The 19,871-nt window shown below is 40.3% G+C and overlaps 1 protein-coding gene and 1 pseudogene across 1 annotated transcript; both read right to left on the bottom strand.

Moving 5' to 3' along the window:
- The window catches only part of LOC123199631, a 45,480-nt pseudogene extending 32,084 nt beyond the window's left edge, over positions 1-13,396 (bottom strand).
- Positions 13,397-15,918: 2,522 nt separating this feature from the next.
- LOC123199632 lies at positions 15,919-16,971 on the bottom strand. The gene has a single exon (XM_044614657.1). The coding sequence runs from the start codon at positions 16,969-16,971 to the stop codon at positions 15,919-15,921; it is 1,053 nt and encodes a 350-aa protein (XP_044470592.1).
- Between the last annotated feature and the right edge of the window lie 2,900 nt (positions 16,972-19,871).

Below are 19,871 nucleotides of genomic sequence, written 5' to 3' on the forward strand. Positions count from 1 at the left end.
AAAGGACTTAGAATGCAATGCTCTTCTAATCACTAACATCTCTCCTTCATCAGCCCTTTATATGACCTCCTCTTCTTCTTCTTCGGCAACTCCATCTTCATGGCCATAATCTACATTTTCTTCATCTTCTTGAAGAGATTCTTCAATAGCTTGAATCTCCATCAATGACAAAGTTCTTCTATTTGGGCATTTGGCTTGGAAGTGTCCATAGCCTTGGCATTTGAAGCACTTTTTATTGGAGAGATCAAGTCTTCCCATAATTGGTTTGTTCTTGCTAGGTTCTACCACCTTTTCTTTCCCTTTCTCCTTGGAAGTGATTTCGACAGCCTTTTAGTTGGATGGGGAACCCTTTTGAAAGGTGGTTCCCTTGTTGAAAGGAGGACTTTTGTAGAATGAAGTCCCCTTGGTAAATGGCTTGGCAACCGTAGACTTCATGGCCTTCTTTTGCTTCTTTAGTTTCTCCCAAGATCTCACTCTTTCTTTACCATCCCTTTCCCTTTGCTTCTTAAGATTTTCCCACCACAAGGATGCATAATCCTTGAATTTCAAGATGGCAAGTTTACATTTCTTCTCATCCGAATAGCCTTTATATTCAAAAACTCTCTCTATAGCATGTAACCAATCAACAAAATCATCCGGACTCATGCTCCCTTCGAATTCCAGAATTTCAATCCTTAAACCCCTATCATCATCCTTTTCTCTCCTAGGTGGCCTCTCTTGTTCTTCCTCACTTGAATAATCATGAAACATCAATTCCTCCCTATGATGTCTAGGAGGAGGGAAAGGTCTAATATGTCTTCTTGGTTGATGTAGTTGGGTTGGGTGAGGTGGAGGAGGGGGTATTGGGCTTTGTGTTGAAGTTTGGGGCTGTGATAAGGGTGCCCGACTTTGAGTGAGGGTCAAGTCCCTCATCATTTGCATCATTTGATTCATTTGGTCCTTAATGGCCTTAAGTTCTCCTTTGACCTCTTCTTTTAATGCCATGTGGGCAAATTCCCAAGGATGAGGATGAAGTTCTTTTATGGGACATTTGTGGTACTGGCTAGTAGGTAAAGGTTAATGGTTATAAGTGTTTAAGGGTTGGGGTGAGTATTGGTAAGTGTTTAGGTTAAGGAAGGTTTGTGTTTAAGGCAAAATAAGGTTCTGTGAACAGTAATTTCCGGGAGGTGAACAGTAGCTCCGGGAGATAGAAATCACTCAAAAAATCACACAAACAACCTAGGCTCTGATACCAAATGGTGCATATTCTTCAAGGCAATGCAGCAAGTCACAAACTCAAATCTGGAAATTATTGTTCATATGGCACAATAGCACTTTGTCTTCTCATTTAACCAATCAAATGACCTCTAAAACATATAAATTATAGTTCATTGGAAAGGGTATTCAAAGAGCTTTCTAATGGTATATTATAGCAATCACAACTCAATCAACAAGACATTCAAAACTTGTTTCAAAGTTTGATGGCAAAATCACACACTGTGAACAGTATCCGGACATACAACACATATTCACACTTTGAATTTCAAGGGTAACAAGAAAGTTAACCAAGGCATAAAGGAAATTTCCACCAACCTTGGGGTCTTCCACCACCAATTCTTCCTCCAAGATGAATTGGATAAAGGAAAAAGCAACTAAAGAAAAGCTACAAAGCTTTACTTGAATATTTCATTATCAAAGAAGTCTAGGCCTTTACAAGTGAAAATCCACTTTCATATACAAGAGCAAGTGGTGGCAAAAATTGGGCATTAATTTGACATGGAAGCTTTTCCCTTCATTTAAGCTTAACCATTCATTCAATACTAAGGCCATACCATATTAATTGAAGAAAACAACAAAAGGGAACAACTTTTCCCTAAAAGGTGGAACTATGTCCACCAACTAAAGTTACTTGCTTCCCTTTTAGTTGCAATCCAACTAAATGGGCTTCATGGCATCTTGGGCTCCATTTAAGTGATGGAGGGCTGCCTCATCTACTTGGGCTTCAAGTGGGCTTGTAGTTGGCTTCTTGGACTCATTTAAGTTTCTGTTTCATTAAGGCCTTGGATGCAAGTAATGAGATTGCACCCAAAAGTAAAGTTGAGCCAAGGTGGAAAAAGCAATGAATCTTTGGGCTTGCATGGAGCTAATTCTTCATTCTCAATGGTGGCTTGAGCCAAATGGAGATTTGATAGAGACTTGGAAGCTAGGGTTGGAGAGGTAGCCGAAAATACCTGGGTTGGGAAGGACTTGCCCTCAAGTCCTCAAGGTGGCTATCCTCCATGTATGGTGAAAGATCTCCAATGTTGAAGGTGGCCAAGACTCCTCCCATTTCATCCGAAAGATTCACCTTGTATGCATTGTCATTCACCCTCTCAAGCACTTCAAATGGTCCATCAGCCCTTGGAGCTAGCTTACTCCTCCTTTTGCTTGGAAATCTCTCTTTTCTCAAAAGCACCCAAACCAAGTCACTCGGTTTGAAAATGGATGGCTTCCTATGCTTGTTGATCTTCCTCTTGTGAGCTTCATTGGCCTTCATGATTTGACATTTGATGGTTTCATGGAGCTTCTTCATGGTAGCAGCTTTCTCCTTGGCATCCTTGTGAACTTGCACATCAAGAGGTAAGGAAGTTAGATCCAAAGGAGTTAAGGGATTAAGGCCATAGACTACCTCAAACGGAGAGTGATCGGTTGTTGCGCTTGGACTCTTATTGTAGGAAAATTCAGCTTGAGCAATCTTTAAGTCCCAATCCCTTAAGTGCTTGTTAACCAAAGTCCTCAAGATTGTTCCCAAAGTCCTATTAGTTACTTTGGTTTGACCATCAGTTTGAGGGTGATGAGAGGTGCTAAACATGAGCTTGGTTCCCATTTTGCTTCATAATGTCCTCCAAAAGTGGCTCAAGAACTTGGTGTCTCGATCCGAAACTATGGTTCTTGGAATTCCATGTAGCTTCACCACTTGCTTGAAGAACAATTCAGCCACCTTGCTAGCATCTTCAGTCTTGGAACGAGGGATGAAGTGGACCATTTTAGAGAATCTATCTACTACCACCATTATAGCATCCTTTCCCCTTTGAGTTCTTGGAAGAGCCACATTAAAATTCATGCTAAGATCCTCCCATGGCTGCTCCGGAATAGGTAAAGGCATGTAAAGACCAGGTTTGAAATGAGACTTGGACCTTTGACATGTGCCACACCTTGCAATAATGGCTTGGATGTCACTCACCATCTTAGGCCAATAGAAATGCTCTTTAAGCATGTCTAAGGTCTTATTTATGCCAAAATGACCTGCTAATCCACCACCATGTGTCTCCCTAATGAGAAGTTCCCTAAAAGAGCTCTTAGGGATGCATAATTTAGCTCCTTTGAAAAGAAAACCATTATGGACAGAATAGTCTTCATATGCCCCTCTAGAACACTTCTTCATGATCTCCCAAAGCTTATCATCTTCAGTGTAATATTGTCTCATAAGCTGGAAACCTAGAACTCTTGCATTAAGAACGGATAACAAGTAATGCCTTCTTGAAAGAGCATCGACAACTACATTGGAAGAACCTTGTTTATATGCTGAAACAAAGGAGAAAGACTGAAGGAATTCTACCCATTTAACATGCCTTGAACTTATCTTATGTTGGCTACTAAGAAACTTTAAGGCTTGGTGATCGGAATGAAGCACAAATTGTTTAGGCCTTAGGTAATGACTCCAATGATCAAGGGCTCCAACAATTGCATAGAATTCTTTGTTATAGGTGGAGTATCTTCTCTTGGACTCATTGAGCTTCTCACTAAAGTAAGCAATGGGCCTTTTGGCTTGAGTTAGGACTGCCCCAATGCCAACTCCACTTGCATCACATTCCACTTCAAATACCTCATCAAAATCAGGTAGAATGAGGGTTTCACATAACTTCTTTTTAACCTCTTCAAATGCTTTGGAGTCTACCGTGGACCATTCAAACCCATTTTTCTTCATACATTCAGTGATGGGAGCCATGAGAGTGCTAAAATTAGGCACAAAACGCCTATAAAAAGAAGCAAGGCCGTGGAAGCTCCTAACTTCAGTGAGAGTCTTTGGTTGGGGCCAAGTTTTAATGGCATCTACCTTGGATTGATCTACTTGAATGTCATCCTTAGAAACTACCTATCCAAGGAACACAACTTGGTCTACAAAGAATTCACACTTCTCTTCTTTTGCATATAACTTATTTTTCCTCAGCACATCAAAAACACTTCTCAAATGCAAGACATGATCATCAAGAGTTTTGCTATATACTAATATGTCATCAAAATAAACAACAACAAATGCACCAATGTAAGGTTTGAGTACCTCATTCATAAGCCTCATGAAAGTGCTTGGAGCATTTGAAAGGCCAAAGGGCATAACCAACCATTCATATAAGCCTCCTTTAGTCTTGAAGGCTGTCTTCCATTCATCGCCTTCTTTCATCCTTATTTGATGGTAGCCACTCCTTAGATCAATTTTGGAGAAGACACAAGCACCATGTAACTCATCAAGCATGTCATTAAGTCTAGGGATGGGATACCTATACTTGATGGTTATATTGTTAATGGCTCTACCATCCACACACATCCTATATGAGCCATCTTTCTTAGGAACAAGTAAGGCTGGAACGGAACATGGACTCATGCTAGGCTTTACAAAGCCCTTTTCAATCAATTCTTCCACTTGCCTTTGCAACTCTTTAGTCTCCATGGGATTGCATCTATAGGCTGGCTTATTAGGCAATGGTGCACCTGGAACCAAGTCAATTTGATGCTCAATGCCTCTTAAAGGAGGGAGGCCGGATGGAAGCTCTAATGGGAACACATCTTCAAATTCAGCCAAGAGAGATTGAACTAAGGGATGGGCTTCTTTCTTCTCATGTTTGAGCTCCCCTTCAAGTATAAGTAATGCAAAGATAGGTTGCAAACTTAAAAGAGCCCTTTCTACTTGCTGCCCATTCATATACATACTCTCCCTTTTAGCTTCTTTCCCTTTGATAGCCTTGTTAGCTTCTTGGGGACTAAGAGATAGCAAAGTAATGGTCTTCCCCTTGAATTTGAAGGAATAAGTGTTCTTTTCACCATTATGAGTTACTTCTCTATCAAATTGCTAAGGTCTCCCTAGCAACAAATGGCATGCATCCATGGGAACTACATCACACACAATCTCATCTTAGTAATGCTTGCCAATGGAGAAGGAAACAAGTACTTGTTTGGCTACTTGGAGGCTGGTCCCATTGCTCAACCATTGGAGCTTATATGGTTGAGGATGAGGTATGGTAGACAATCCAAGTTTCTCCACTAATGTAGATGAAGCCACATTTGCACAACTTCCACTATCTATAATCAAAGAACACACCTTACCTCCAATGGTGCATCTTGATTAGAAAATTTGGAGCCTTTGTTCCTCATGTGGAAAGGACTTAGAATGCAATGCTCTTCTAATCACTAACATCTCTCCTTCATCAGCCCTTTATATGACCTCCTCTTCTTCTTCTTCGGCAACTCCATCTTCATGGCCATAATCTACATTTTCTTCATCTTCTTGAAGAGATTCTTCAATAGCTTGAATCTCCATCAATGACAAAGTTCTTCTATTTGGGCATTTGGCTTGGAAGTGTCCATAGCCTTGGCATTTGAAGCACTTTTTATTGGAGAGATCAAGTCTTCCCATAATTGGTTTGTTCTTGCTAGGTTCTACCACCTTTTCTTTCCCTTTCTCCTTGGAAGTGATTTCGACAGCCTTTTAGTTGGATGGGGAACCCTTTTGAAAGGTGGTTCCCTTGTTGAAAGGAGGACTTTTGTAGAATGAAGTCCCCTTGGTAAATGGCTTGGCAACCGTAGACTTCATGGCCTTCTTTTGCTTCTTTAGTTTCTCCCAAGATCTCACTCTTTCTTTACCATCCCTTTCCCTTTGCTTCTTAAGATTTTCCCACCACAAGGATGCATAATCCTTGAATTTCAAGATGGCAAGTTTACATTTCTTCTCATCCGAATAGCCTTTATATTCAAAAACTCTCTCTATAGCATGTAACCAATCAACAAAATCATCCGGACTCATGCTCCCTTCGAATTCCAGAATTTCAATCCTTAAACCCCTATCATCATCCTTTTCTCTCCTAGGTGGCCTCTCTTGTTCTTCCTCACTTGAATAATCATGAAACATCAATTCCTCCCTATGATGTCTAGGAGGAGGGAAAGGTCTAATATGTCTTCTTGGTTGATGTAGTTGGGTTGGGTGAGGTGGAGGAGGGGGTATTGGGCTTTGTGTTGAAGTTTGGGGCTGTGATAAGGGTGCCCGACTTTGAGTGAGGGTCAAGTCCCTCATCATTTGCATCATTTGATTCATTTGGTCCTTAATGGCCTTAAGTTCTCCTTTGACCTCTTCTTTTAATGCCATGTGGGCAAATTCCCAAGGATGAGGATGAAGTTCTTTTATGGGACATTTGTGGTACTGGCTAGTAGGTAAAGGTTAATGGTTATAAGTGTTTAAGGGTTGGGGTGAGTATTGGTAAGTGTTTAGGTTAAGGAAGGTTTGTGTTTAAGGCAAAATAAGGTTCTGTGAACAGTAATTTCCGGGAGGTGAACAGTAGCTCCGGGAGATAGAAATCACTCAAAAAATCACACAAACAACCTAGGCTCTGATACCAAATGGTGCATATTCTTCAAGGCAATGCAGCAAGTCACAAACTCAAATCTGGAAATTATTGTTCATATGGCACAATAGCACTTTGTCTTCTCATTTAACCAATCAAATGACCTCTAAAACATATAAATTATAGTTCATTGGAAAGGGTATTCAAAGAGCTTTCTAATGGTATATTATAGCAATCACAACTCAATCAACAAGACATTCAAAACTTGTTTCAAAGTTTGATGGCAAAATCACACACTGTGAACAGTATCCGGACATACAACACATATTCACACTTTGAATTTCAAGGGTAACAAGAAAGTTAACCAAGGCATAAAGGAAATTTCCACCAACCTTGGGGTCTTCCACCACCAATTCTTCCTCCAAGATGAATTGGATAAAGGAAAAAGCAACTAAAGAAAAGCTACAAAGCTTTACTTGAATATTTCATTATCAAAGAAGTCTAGGCCTTTACAAGTGAAAATCCACTTTCATATACAAGAGCAAGTGGTGGCAAAAATTGGGCATTAATTTGACATGGAAGCTTTTCCCTTCATTTAAGCTTAACCATTCATTCAATACTAAGGCCATACCATATTAATTGAAGAAAACAACAAAAGGGAACAACTTTTCCCTAAAAGGTGGAACTATGTCCACCAACTAAAGTTACTTGCTTCCCTTTTAGTTGCAATCCAACTAAATGGGCTTCATGGCATCTTGGGCTCCATTTAAGTGATGGAGGGCTGCCTCATCTACTTGGGCTTCAAGTGGGCTTGTAGTTGGCTTCTTGGACTCATTTAAGTTTCTGTTTCATTAAGGCCTTGGATGCAAGTAATGAGATTGCACCCAAAAGTAAAGTTGAGCCAAGGTGGAAAAAGCAATGAATCTTTGGGCTTGCATGGAGCTAATTCTTCATTCTCAATGGTGGCTTGAGCCAAATGGAGATTTGATAGAGACTTGGAAGCTAGGGTTGGAGAGGTAGCCGAAAATACCTGGGTTGGGAAGGACTTGCCCTCAAGTCCTCACGGTGGCTATCCTCCATGTATGGTGAAAGATCTCCAATGTTGAAGGTGGCCAAGACTCCTCCCATTTCATCCGAAAGATTCACCTTGTATGCATTGTCATTCACCCTCTCAAGCACTTCAAATGGTCCATCAGCCCTTGGAGCTAGCTTACTCCTCCTTTTGCTTGGAAATCTCTCTTTTCTCAAAAGCACCCAAACCAAGTCACTCGGTTTGAAAATGGATGGCTTCCTATGCTTGTTGATCTTCCTCTTGTGAGCTTCATTGGCCTTCATGATTTGACATTTGATGGTTTCATGGAGCTTCTTCATGGTAGCAGCTTTCTCCTTGGCATCCTTGTGAACTTGCACATCAAGAGGTAAGGAAGTTAGATCCAAAGGAGTTAAGGGATTAAGGCCATAGACTACCTCAAACGGAGAGTGATCGGTTGTTGCGCTTGGACTCTTATTGTAGGAAAATTCAGCTTGAGCAATCTTTAAGTCCCAATCCCTTAAGTGCTTGTTAACCAAAGTCCTCAAGATTGTTCCCAAAGTCCTATTAGTTACTTTGGTTTGACCATCAGTTTGAGGGTGATGAGAGGTGCTAAACATGAGCTTGGTTCCCATTTTGCTTCATAATGTCCTCCAAAAGTGGCTCAAGAACTTGGTGTCTCGATCCGAAACTATGGTTCTTGGAATTCCATGTAGCTTCACCACTTGCTTGAAGAACAATTCAGCCACCTTGCTAGCATCTTCAGTCTTGGAACGAGGGATGAAGTGGACCATTTTAGAGAATCTATCTACTACCACCATTATAGCATCCTTTCCCCTTTGAGTTCTTGGAAGAGCCACATTAAAATTCATGCTAAGATCCTCCCATGGCTGCTCCGGAATAGGTAAAGGCATGTAAAGACCAGGTTTGAAATGAGACTTGGACCTTTGACATGTGCCACACCTTGCAATAATGGCTTGGATGTCACTCACCATCTTAGGCCAATAGAAATGCTCTTTAAGCATGTCTAAGGTCTTATTTATGCCAAAATGACCTGCTAATCCACCACCATGTGTCTCCCTAATGAGAAGTTCCCTAAAAGAGCTCTTAGGGATGCATAATTTAGCTCCTTTGAAAAGAAAACCATTATGGACAGAATAGTCTTCATATGCCCCTCTAGAACACTTCTTCATGATCTCCCAAAGCTTATCATCTTCAGTGTAATATTGTCTCATAAGCTGGAAACCTAGAACTCTTGCATTAAGAACGGATAACAAGTAATGCCTTCTTGAAAGAGCATCGACAACTACATTGGAAGAACCTTGTTTATATGCTGAAACAAAGGAGAAAGACTGAAGGAATTCTACCCATTTAACATGCCTTGAACTTATCTTATGTTGGCTACTAAGAAACTTTAAGGCTTGGTGATCGGAATGAAGCACAAATTGTTTAGGCCTTAGGTAATGACTCCAATGATCAAGGGCTCCAACAATTGCATAGAATTCTTTGTTATAGGTGGAGTATCTTCTCTTGGACTCATTGAGCTTCTCACTAAAGTAAGCAATGGGCCTTTTGGCTTGAGTTAGGACTGCCCCAATGCCAACTCCACTTGCATCACATTCCACTTCAAATACCTCATCAAAATCAGGTAGAATGAGGGTTTCACATAACTTCTTTTTAACCTCTTCAAATGCTTTGGAGTCTACCGTGGACCATTCAAACCCATTTTTCTTCATACATTCAGTGATGGGAGCCATGAGAGTGCTAAAATTAGGCACAAAACGCCTATAAAAAGAAGCAAGGCCGTGGAAGCTCCTAACTTCAGTGAGAGTCTTTGGTTGGGGCCAAGTTTTAATGGCATCTACCTTGGATTGATCTACTTGAATGTCATCCTTAGAAACTACCTATCCAAGGAACACAACTTGGTCTACAAAGAATTCACACTTCTCTTCTTTTGCATATAACTTATTTTTCCTCAGCACATCAAAAACACTTCTCAAATGCAAGACATGATCATCAAGAGTTTTGCTATATACTAATATGTCATCAAAATAAACAATAACAAATGCACCAATGTAAGGTTTGAGTACCTCATTCATAAGCCTCATGAAAGTGCTTGGAGCATTTGAAAGGCCAAAGGGCATAACCAACCATTCATATAAGCCTCCTTTAGTCTTGAAGGCTGTCTTCCATTCATCGCCTTCTTTCATCCTTATTTGATGGTAGCCACTCCTTAGATCAATTTTGGAGAAGACACAAGCACCATGTAACTCATCAAGCATGTCATTAAGTCTAGGGATGGGATACCTATACTTGATGGTTATATTGTTAATGGCTCTACCATCCACACACATCCTATATGAGCCATCTTTCTTAGGAACAAGTAAGGCTGGAACGGAACATGGACTCATGCTAGGCTTTACAAAGCCCTTTTCAATCAATTCTTCCACTTGCCTTTGCAACTCTTTAGTCTCCATGGGATTGCATCTATAGGCTGGCTTATTAGGCAATGGTGCACCTGGAACCAAGTCAATTTGATGCTCAATGCCTCTTAAAGGAGGGAGGCCGGATGGAAGCTCTAATGGGAACACATCTTCAAATTCAGCCAAGAGAGATTGAACTAAGGGATGGGCTTCTTTCTTCTCATGTTTGAGCTCCCCTTCAAGTATAAGTAATGCAAAGATAGGTTGCAAACTTAAAAGAGCCCTTTCTACTTGCTGCCCATTCATATACATACTCTCCCTTTTAGCTTCTTTCCCTTTGATAGCCTTGTTAGCTTCTTGGGGACTAAGAGATAGCAAAGTAATGGTCTTCCCCTTGAATTTGAAGGAATAAGTGTTCTTTTCACCATTATGAGTTACTTCTCTATCAAATTGCTAAGGTCTCCCTAGCAACAAATGGCATGCATCCATGGGAACTACATCACACACAATCTTATCTTAGTAATGCTTGCCAATGGAGAAGGAAACAAGTACTTGTTTGGCTACTTGGAGGCTGGTCTCATTGCTCAACCATTGGAGCTTATATGGTTGAGGATGAGGTATGGTAGACAATCCAAGTTTCTCCACTAATATAGATGAAGCCACATTTGCACAACTTCCACTATCTATAATCAAAGAACACACCTTACCTCCAATGGTGCATCTTGATTAGAAAATTTGGAGCCTTTGTTCCTCATGTGGAAAGGACTTAGAATGCAATGCTCTTCTAATCACTAACATCTCTCCTTCATCAGCCCTTTATATGACCTCCTCTTCTTCTTCTTCGGCAACTCCATCTTCATGGCCATAATCTACATTTTCTTCATCTTCTTGAAGAGATTCTTCAATAGCTTGAATCTCCATCAATGACAAAGTTCTTCTATTTGGGCATTTGGCTTGGAAGTGTCCATAGCCTTGGCATTTGAAGCACTTTTTATTGGAGAGATCAAGTCTTTTTTTTTTTTTGGTAAGTAATTAATGATTTTTATACCAAAGACAAAATGTACATATTGGTTTATCTAGGACAATGTCCCTAGATTAAACCTAACACAAGCATACCTAGGACATGCCCCCAGGTTATGCCAACAATCATGCAAGTAACACAAGAGTACAAACAAGAAGCAAATAGGCTCAAGCTAAGTACAACCAAAAACTCAAAGCTACGGATAAGGAAAGCAAACAACCAAAACTACAAGTCATACGAAATCACATAAGCATAAAACTAGCTATAAGAAAACAAGACATTACAATTCCAATATCCGGAAATCAGCAAGTTAACAAAATATGGATCTCGGCAAGTCCCATATCAATGCAATGGAGTCATTTACGGAAGATCTTTGAATGTTTGATAAGGACAATGTTCTAGCTTTCACACAATCCTTGATGGCGGCAATGATCCTTTCTTGCGGAGATTTGTTCCTACCAAAGTATACATTGTTGCGTTCAACCCATATGTAGTATAAAGTGGCACCAAAGCAAAGCTTACAAATGATGTGTAGAAGTTTATCTCCCTTCCATTTGTCGGCATAGTAGAGAACAAGAGTGCCCCAAGGAAGGGGGGGAATATCAAACCAGCAAAGATTAGCAAAATGACTCCAAATGGCGGCAGAATAAGGGCATTTGAAAAAGAGATGATCCATGCTTTCCGGATCCCCATTGCAAAGACCACACATATTGCTTGGAATGATGCCGAGGTCATAAAGCTTATCTTTGGTCTTCATACCACCCTTGATCCCCATCCATGCGATGAATGAGTGCCTTGGGAAATGTCTTTTGAACCAAATGATACTATACCATGGCACTTTGGCTTTGGATCCTCTAATGCTATTCCAAGCCGATTTGATGGAGAATAAACCATTGGAGCTTGGTTTCCACCAAAGGATATCATCACCATGAGAAGGAGGAGGAATGATGGTATTTTTTAGTTCCAAAAGAGCTGTGGAATTTGTCAAAGGCCACTTCCATGCTTCTTCTTCAATCACCTCCTTTACTTTACAATACAACGGAAGTCTTGAATCATATACCACTCTATGGCCATATTTGTCTATGAGAGGGCCTAGAGGGTGCCAATTGTCATACCAAAGGTGAGTATTCTGCCCATTACCTACAATTCTTTTGATTTTTCCCTTGATGCTTTCCCTTAGAGAAAGCAATTTCCTCCAAACCCAAGAACAATTGCTACTTGAATTAATCCCCCAAAAGCTTTTATTTCTCAAGTGATTGTCATAGATCCAATCGGCCCATAAGGAAGTTCCAGCATTTTGAAGGAGCTTCCATATATGCTTCATCATGGCAGCCTTGTTCCAAGATTTGCTTTTCATAATGCCCAATCCTCCTTCCTCCTTTGGGAGACAAATGTCATCCCAAGCAACTTTTGCCTTCTTGCTACAGGATATGTCTCCACTCCAAAGGAAATTTCTAAGGTAGCTATCAATTACCTTATGCACCTTTGCAGGGAGGATAAAAGTAGAAGACCAATATACTTGGATGCTAAAGAGGATAGCCTTGATAAGGATAAGTCTTCCAGCATAAGAAAGGAACTTGCTTTTCCAAGAAGAGATCCTTGCCACAATCTTATCAATAAGGGGTTTGCAATCATCAATCCTTAGTTTTGAAGAGATCATAGGGACACCAAGGTATTTAAAAGGGAGAGAGCCAAAATCAATGCCAAGGATTGATTTTAGGTGTTCCGCTTCAGCATTATTGACTCCCGATAGGTAAATATTGCTCTTGGACAGATTTGATTTTAGCCCGGACCAAGAGTGGAAGCAATCTAATACCTCTTTTATAAGGGATATGGAATAGACATCCGCCCTACAAAAAATCATGAGATCATCCGCAAAACATAAGTGGGTGATATTATTCTTTTTGCACTTCCAATGATGGCTAAACTAAGCATTCTCCTTTAGGTCACTAAGCATGCAAGAGAGCACCTCCATAGCAATGACAAAAAGGTGAGGAGAGAGCGGATCCCCTTGCCTTAGCCCCCTAGTACTTTTGAAGAAGCCCACAAGTTCACCATTTAAGCCCACTGAAAACTTAGGACTAGTGATGCAACTCCTTATCCAAGTTATGAAAGTTTGCGGTATGTCAATGGTATTAAGAGCAGCAAATAAGAAATCCCAATTCAAAGAGTCATAAGCTTTCATAATATCAATCTTTATGGCACATTTCTTTTCAAGAGTGTCCTTATGGTATCCTTGCATAAGCTCTTGGCATAGAAGGATGTTTTCACCAATGCTACGGCCTCCCACAAAGGCTCCTTGAGCTTTGTTTATGAACTGCGGAAGAAGGACCTTGAGGTGGTTTGCCATGATTTTAGTGATGCATTTGTACATTGTATTGCAGCAAGCAATAGGTCTGAAATCCTTGCAAAAAGTAGGGTTAGCAACTTTAGGAACAAGAGCAAGAATAGTGCAATTTACCTCTTTTAAAAGGTGGCCTGTTTTGAAGAAGAGTTTGATGGCCCTTATAATATCATCACCAATGATGTTCCATGCCGACTTGAAAAAACATGCACCATATCCATCCGGACCCGGAGCCTTGTTATTATCCATGGCAAAGATGGTTTCTTTGATTTCCTCCGCTGAAACTTCTTTGATAAGCATTCCTTTTTCCTCATCACCAAGCCGGAATTTGACTACCTTTTTGAGCTGCTCAAGGTTCACATTTGAATGCTCCTTTACATTTAGGAAAGATTTGAAGTGATCTACAAATTCCGCCTTCACCTCCTCCATGCCATAAACAAAGGTGCCATTCTCCCTTTGGATCCCATAGATAGAGTTTCTATTTCTTCTGCCTTTAATGCTTTTGAAGAAATATTTAGTGTTTTGATCACCTTCCTTAAGCCAATGGACTCTTGATTTTTGTCTAGCCAAAGATTCCTCAGCTAAAGAGATGGATCTATAGCATTCTAGACTTATTTTTTCCTCCCTAGCAAGATCCTCATCCAAGGGGTTTCTCCGGAGAAGCTCTTGGACATTTTCAAGTTGCTTTCTAGCTTCTAAAACTCTTTCGGATATGTGACCAAAATGCTCCTTATTGAACTTCCTTAATTCAATTTTCAGTTTTTTAAGTTTGCTTGTCACATTGAACATGGGGCTGCCTTGTGCTTCTTGGTTCCAAACTTCAGCAACAACATTGAGAAAGTTTTCATGGTGAGTCCACATATTGTAGAATTTGAATGGAACTTTCCTACTATCCTCAATGGCACCAATTCTCACCAAACATGGAGAATGATCGGAAATGGAGGGGTTGAAGAATTGGGCCATGGCATTAGGGAATATATCTTTCCAAGAATCATTGATAAGAGCCCTATCAAGTTTGCATGCAATCCTTCTCCCTCCTTCACTACAATTGCTCCAAGTTAGGAGATGACCCATGTACCTTAGATCATCCAATTCAGCATCTCTCATACAATTACTAAGGTCCTCACAGTAGGAATTTCCCCAAGCAGCCCCCCCAATCTTTTCTAGTGGGTGTTTGATGGTGTTGAAATCTCCCATTATGATCCAAGGTGAATTTTGCATCATATGGGCTAGATTTATGAGATTACGCCAAAGAACCTTCCTCTCCATAGGATTATTGCTGCCATAGACTATTGTCAAGCCAATGCTAGAGTTCTCCTTTACAAGCTTTACATCACAATGCATATATTGGCTATCTTTTTTTTTTTGGTAAGTAATAATGAATTTATACCAAATAAAGAATATACAAATGCTTATCTAGGACAAACCCCTAGCTAAGCTTTACACAAGCATTCCTAGGACATGCCCTAGGTCATGCCATCACAAAAAAAAACGAAATCTCAAAAACAAACAAAGGATCTCATTGATCCAAGCATACAACTCACAAACAATCACAAAATGAAAACACCATACTTTGCCTACTCAAATATTGAATTAGAGACACCCCAATTATTTGCAATTGACACATTCTCACTAGACTTAATCACTCTCTTCAAACAACTTGTCCTTACTCTAACACAATCTTTAATAAGAATTATGACTCTCTCCTTTGGCACACCTCCTCTTCCAAAACAAATATCATTCCTAGCCTTCCAAATGTGATAAATGGTTGCACCAAAACACACCTTATTCACAATATTCTTGAAATTGTCTTCCTTCCAATTGCTAGCCAATTCCTCAATCAAATTGGTCCACGGCATGAGATTGAAGTGTTGATTACAAAGGTGTAGCACTTCATTCCAGATTTGGGCACTAAATACACACCTAAAGAAGAGATGATCCATGCATTCCGACTCCTCATTGCACAAAGGGCACGAATTGTGAGTTATAACACCATATCTCAATAATTTATCCTTTGTCATAATTTTACCTTTAATACCCAACCAAACTATAAAGGAGTGTCTTAGAAAGTGCCTTTTAAACCATACAAGCTTGTGCCAAGAAACCTTCTCCTTCCTAACCCGAATAACCTCCCAAGCCGATTTGATGGAGAAAATGCCGCTAGATTTGGGGGACCAAATTAATGAGTCCTCTCCACCAATGGGGCAGCAAGGGAGATTATCCTTTATTTCCATAAGGTGACAAGAGTTTGCCATAGGCCATATATTGGCTATCTTCCGCAATAACATTAAGTCTAATAGTAGCTTTATTCCAACCAATCAAAATTCTGCCTATAGAACCATTACTCACATTACTACAATGCTCCCAACCTTCCCAAATGCTAGAACACACTCTATTGATATTTGTACTTCGAACTTTTGTTTCAAGGATGGACATAACATCAATCTTATTTTGCAAAATAAATCTACTAACCTCCTTTTGCTTAATAGGAGCATTAAGGCCCCTAATATTCTAGCAGGCTATATTGGTCATTTGATGGAATTGATGGGGGAAGCACTTCGCTTTTGCTTCATTAATCTCCTCCGTTGAGTTTTGCTAAGAGTATCACCTTTCTCCCTTATGAAATCCACCTCATCAACCATAATTTTGCCTCCAAAGTGACTAATTGCTGGAGATTCACAATGTTCCAGGTCTGAATTACCCTCTTTAGAGAGAATTCCCCCCACCTTTTCCACCTTTGAAAGTTCGGCCACAATTGGTGTCATAGTGCTAGAAGAGGCACCACTAACAGATTCCACTCTATTTGAAGGGCCTAACTCCTCATATGTTTTATCTACCAATGTATTCTCCCCTTCGGTTTGAGTTTCATTAGTCACCATGTTTTCATTACTTGCTAAGGCAGCAAACTTGTTTTTATTCATAATCCCCATACTATTGACAAGAGTTTCCTTTCCCTCCTTCACATTACTAGGGAATATTAAGTTTAGTCGCCCATTCCCCTTGCTGTTCCTAGCCGTATGCTGAATTTCAGAAGTAACCATCCCCACTTTTGTATCCGAAGCCTCCTCCATGTTATTCACCTTTTTTCCTTTATGTGAAACATGTTTTCCTCTTCCAGCTTCTCCTCTTTCACTTCTCCTTTTACACTCTTCATTTCCATGGCCAAATATATTACACAAGCTGCATTTGACAGGTTTCCATGCATACTCCAGCCGAATTTCAACTCTTTCTTTTGATGGAAGCACAAGCTCCAACTTCTCCGGGAAATCATGGTTTACATTGATCTCCACACAAATACGGGCATACTCCAATCTACTACCTTCCTCCGTGACAGAATCGACATAGAGGGGTCGGCCTAGGACACTTGCAATATGGCTAAAACCCTTTAAGCTCCAATATTCCAGGGGAACACCATAAAATTTTATCCATACCGCAATCTTTTTTATGTTTTCCGCCACCATTGAGAGGTTCTTTTCCCATCTTCTTACAAAAAGGGGCTGCCCACCTATCATCCATGATTCCTCTTCCAGAACTTTCAACATACCTTCCTCATCCTTGAATTTCAGGAGATAAACTCCCATTCCAGTAGATATAAAGTCAATAAGCCCAAAGTTGGACCAATGACGGAAAGCATACCTTTTCACAAGGAGGAACGACATTCTTCTTCCAATGAAAAAACCAATAGCACACCTCTCCCATCTCTTTGCACCATCATCCGCAACTTCAGGGGAGGAGAAATGGAGTATTTCCCTCCATCCATGCTATCCGAGGGAGGAAAGTATTCCAGCTTAAGGTTGGAATTTTGTTTCGCCTTGAATAGAACATTCCAAGGGCGTTTACCATCATTCACCGGAGCTGGGGAGGTGGATGCCGGAATAGACGGTTCAGAAGGCTTGGAGGGGGAGAGCACAGGAGCAGAACCTTTAACGCAAGACTCTTTTAAGGAGGGAAAAGAGGAATTTTCAGAAGCATTACTAGACATGTGAGAAAGGCTCTCATGGTGGTTCAAGCAAGAGGAAACGTGAGAGGGTAAGGAGCTTTCCTTTTTAGACATAACTTTGACAGCCAATGGGAGACAAGAAGAAAGCACAGCAGTCTAAATTCACCAAAAATGGCAAAGACCACTCTGAAACAAGAAAGAAGGACTGCTGTAAACACCAAAAAGGAAAGAAACACCACAGAGGAAAGAGAAAGCTGAAATTTTGAATTTGAACACTGAAAATGAGTAAACCGCCAAGAGGATGAACAAAGAAATTTCGGAGGACCAAGATAAACAACCAGAAGATGCAAATAGAATAGAAATGATAAGAACAAGCTGGACCGAAACTGAAAACTAAATGCAAGGACACAAAACAGAAGAGACTACAACTAGATTAGGAAAACAAAAACCGAGAGGGTGGAAGCAAGGAGAGGACTGCCATGAAAGGAGGAAAACCGGTGACCAAGGGGTCTCCGGGCTGGAGGTTGTGCCGGAAGGGACACCAACCAGTGGAGGAAGAAGGTGGCAGATTGAAAATTAACAAAAGGTGGTAGAGATCCTAGAGAGAAGGGAGAGCATTTTCTCTCTCTTTGGTAGCTACCCGGGTTTTTTTAGGGATCTATACTTTCTTCCAGAGATCAAGTCTTCCCATAATTGGTTTGTTCTTGCTAGGTTCTACCACCTTTTCTTTCCCTTTCTCCTTGGAAGTGATTTCGACAGCCTTTTAGTTGGATGGGGAACCCTTTTGAAAGGTGGTTCCCTTGTTGAAAGGAGGACTTTTGTAGAATGAAGTCCCCTTGGTAAATGGCTTGGCAACCGTAGACTTCATGGCCTTCTTTTGCTTCTTTAGTTTCTCCCAAGATCTCACTCTTTCTTTACCATCCCTTTCCCTTTGCTTCTTAAGATTTTCCCACCACAAGGATGCATAATCCTTGAATTTCAAGATGGCAAGTTTACATTTCTTCTCATCCGAATAGCCTTTATATTCAAAAACTCTCTCTATAGCATGTAACCAATCAACAAAATCATCCGGACTCATGCTCCCTTCGAATTCCAGAATTTCAATCCTTAAACCCCTATCATCATCCTTTTCTCTCCTAGGTGGCCTCTCTTGTTCTTCCTCACTTGAATAATCATGAAACATCAATTCCTCCCTATGATGTCTAGGAGGAGGGAAAGGTCTAATATGTCTTCTTGGTTGATGTAGTTGGGTTGGGTGAGGTGGAGGAGGGGGTATTGGGCTTTGTGTTGAAGTTTGGGGCTGTGATAAGGGTGCCCGACTTTGAGTGAGGGTCAAGTCCCTCATCATTTGCATCATTTGATTCATTTGGTCCTTAATGGCCTTAAGTTCTCCTTTGACCTCTTCTTTTAATGCCATGTGGGCAAATTCCCAAGGATGAGGATGAAGTTCTTTTATGGGACATTTGTGGTACTGGCTAGTAGGTAAAGGTTAATGGTTATAAGTGTTTAAGGGTTGGGGTGAGTATTGGTAAGTGTTTAGGTTAAGGAAGGTTTGTGTTTAAGGCAAAATAAGGTTCTGTGAACAGTATTTTCCGGGAGGTGAACAGTAGCTCCGGGAGATAGAAATCACTCAAAAAATCACACAAACAACCTAGGCTCTGATACCAAATGGTGCATATTCTTCAAGGCAATGCAGCAAGTCACAAACTCAAATCTGGAAATTATTGTTCATATGGCACAATAGCACTTTGTCTTCTCATTTAACCAATCAAATGACCTCTAAAACATATAAATTATAGTTCATTGGAAAAGGGTATTCAAAGAGCTTTCTAATGGTATATTATAGCAATCACAACTCAATCAACAAGACATTCAAAACTTGTTTCAAAGTTTGATGGCAAAATCACACACTGTGAACAGTATCCGGACATACAACACATATTCACACTTTGAATTTCAAGGGTAACAAGAAAGTTAACCAAGGCATAAAGGAAATTTCCACCAACCTTGGGGTCTTCCACCACCAATTCTTCCTCCAAGATGAATTGGATAAAGGAAAAAGCAACTAAAGAAAAGCTACAAAGCTTTACTTGAATATTTCATTATCAAAGAAGTCTAGGCCTTTACAAGTGAAAATCCACTTTCATATACAAGAGCAAGTGGTGGCAAAAATTGGGCATTAATTTGACATGGAAGCTTTTCCCTTCATTTAAGCTTAACCATTCATTCAATACTAAGGCCATACCATATTAATTGAAGAAAACAACAAAAGGGAACAACTTTTCCCTAAAAGGTGGAACTATGTCCACCAACTAAAGTTACTTGCTTTCCTTTTAGTTGCAATCCAACTAAATGGGCTTCATGGCATCTTGGGCTCCATTTAAGTGATGGAGGGCTGCCTCATCTACTTGGGCTTCAAGTGGGCTTGTAGTTGGCTTCTTGGACTCATTTAAGTTTCTGTTTCATTAAGGCCTTGGATGCAAGTAATGAGATTGCACCCAAAAGTAAAGTTGAGCCAAGGTGGAAAAAGCAATGAATCTT

Source organism: Mangifera indica, chromosome 16 (genome assembly GCF_011075055.1).
Source record: "Mangifera indica cultivar Alphonso chromosome 16, CATAS_Mindica_2.1, whole genome shotgun sequence".
Lineage (NCBI taxonomy): Eukaryota > Viridiplantae > Streptophyta > Magnoliopsida > Sapindales > Anacardiaceae > Mangifera > Mangifera indica.